Source organism: Arachis ipaensis, chromosome B02 (genome assembly GCF_000816755.2).
Source record: "Arachis ipaensis cultivar K30076 chromosome B02, Araip1.1, whole genome shotgun sequence".
In the NCBI taxonomy this organism is placed as follows: Eukaryota; Viridiplantae; Streptophyta; class Magnoliopsida; order Fabales; family Fabaceae; genus Arachis; species Arachis ipaensis.
The window spans coordinates 5595563-5597854 of NC_029786.2; the positions used below are offsets into that span (position 1 = coordinate 5595563).

General features: G+C 38.4%; 1 protein-coding gene across 1 annotated transcript; it reads left to right on the plus strand.

Annotated features, from left to right (window-relative positions):
• On the plus strand, positions 1304–1738 carry LOC110269147 (extensin-like). The gene has a single exon (XM_021116802.1). The coding sequence runs from the start codon at positions 1304–1306 to the stop codon at positions 1736–1738; it is 435 nt and encodes a 144-aa protein (XP_020972461.1).

The following is a 2292-nucleotide window of genomic DNA, read 5'->3' on the forward strand; positions in this document are numbered from 1 at the left end:
TGGTATGGAAAATGCCAAACCCATGGAAACTCCCATGCATCCTAGTTCTAAATTAGATAAGGGAGAAACTGAGAAAGATGTTGATGAGACTAGGTATAGAGGAATGATTGGTTCTCTAATGTACTTAACTTCCTCTAGACCCGATATTGTGCAAAGTGTTGGATTGTGTTCTAGGTTCCAATCCAAACCTAAAGAGTCACATCTTTCTGCAGTTAAAAGGATCATTAGATATGTTCATGGCACATCCAATTTTGGTTTATGGTATCCTAAGATTGATGATTTTTCTGCAGTTGGTTATTGTGATGCAGATTTTGCTGGTGATAGCGTTGATAGAAGGAGCACTTCTGGTTTATGTTACTTCCTTGGGAAGTCCTTAAATGTATGGTCAAGTAAGAAGCAACCAACAGTGGCCCTTTCCACTGCAGAGGCTGAGTATATAGCTGCTTCTTCTTGTTGTTCTTAGCTTTTATGGTTAAAAACACAGTTTGCTGATTACAAATTAAATGCTGAAAATATTCCTTTGATGTGTGATAATATGAGTGCCATTAATATTTCTAAAAATCTAGTTTTGCACTCTAGGACTAAGCATATTGAAGTGAAATTTCACTCAATAAGAGAACATGTCCAAAAGGGAGATATTAGTATTCAATTTGTTAAATCAGAGGAGCAATTAGCAGATATTTTCACAAAACCATTAGCTGAGGATAGATTCTGCATGCTTAGGGATAGTCTAGGAATTCTGAGTTATGATTCTTTGTTTGAAAAATGCTGATGTATTTGCTGGAGCTTTTTGTCTCATAAACAGGCATGAGACAATTCTGGGCAGGTGATGAACATTTCCCTCAAGTCAGCGTGTTTTGGGCTTGTTTCAAATGAACCTCAATCTGAGCCAACCTCAAAATTCAGATCATGAGTGGTCCAAACCTGTTTCCTTAAGTCCAACATCTCTGGGCCCAAATATGAATGTTACATTTTTTGGTTAATTTTTGTTGACCTGTGTGTTTAATTTATTTGAAAAAGTTTTCTTTTATTTTTTTTTTTAAAAAAGGGGATTTTCAGTTTAATTTTTTTGGATTTCAAAATTTTAAAATTAAATTTTTAATCAAATCAAAACTTTCTTTTATGAGGTCATGTCTTTTCAAGTCTTTTCAAATGGTGATGCAGTTGCATGGTTTTGGAAATCCACTTTTGGGTACGGTTACCAACACTCCCTCTCTTCCCTCCATAACTTCCCCTCACACTCTTCGGTTTCTTCCCACTCACTTTACTGCTTCTCTTCCCTCAAAAGACTGAAACTAACCAAATGAGGAAGAAAACCATTGCTAAAAGGCCTCCTCGTGAAAAAGTTTACAAACTTCCCTCAAAACCTTCCACTCGCTCCCAAGACCGGACCTTTACTCCATCTCCTTCTCCTCCTCGCTCTGTTCCCATGGCGCGAACCAAAACCACTCCAAGGTACCCTGCTCCTGCCAAGCCGACGCCACCACCTAAGACGACGCCCTCCAAACCAAGCTCTTCGAAACCTGGCTCATCCAAGGGGAAGCGTCCTGCTGTTGAAGAACCTGTTCCTGAGACAGCAAAACCTAAGTCAAGGTCTGTCCCTGTTCGATCACAAAGAGGTAACCCTCATCGCCCTCTCAAATCTATTAGAGAACCAGACATTGATCCTTTTGCTCACAAATCACACTACATGACATCTCACTCAGACTTTAACCCCATCATTTCAAATCTGCCATGAACCACAATTTTTATGAGGGAGTTATTCAATATCGTACTCTATGTCCATCTTTCTGTCTGATTTACCTGATTTGAAAAAGAAAGATTTTCCTTTTGTTGAAAATTTGGAATTTTTAGACTGGAATCACCTTTTCAAAATCAAAAAACCTGTATATCCTCAGTTGGTCAAAGAATTTTATGCAAACATGACTTACCATGAAGGAAGTGTGCATTCGTATGTTAAGGGTAGAGACATTATCTTGAATAATGAAACTATCAGTGACTCCTTGAAGTACACTGATGTTGGGCCGTGTGCTTATACATCTGTAAAGTGGGATGATGAGGTTGGTATCTCTTACCATGATGCTTTGGCTCACATTTGTGAACATGTTTCCTTAATTGATGGTATCACACCTACTCACAAAGTCCTAGGATATGAACGTGCTTAGTTGCACCGAATTGTTAATCACATCTTGATTCCTCAAAGTGGTTCATATCAAAGGGTCTCTTACACGGACACACTTATTTTGTATGCCCTAATCACTAAAACAGAAATCTCTTTTGCCTATTTGATGG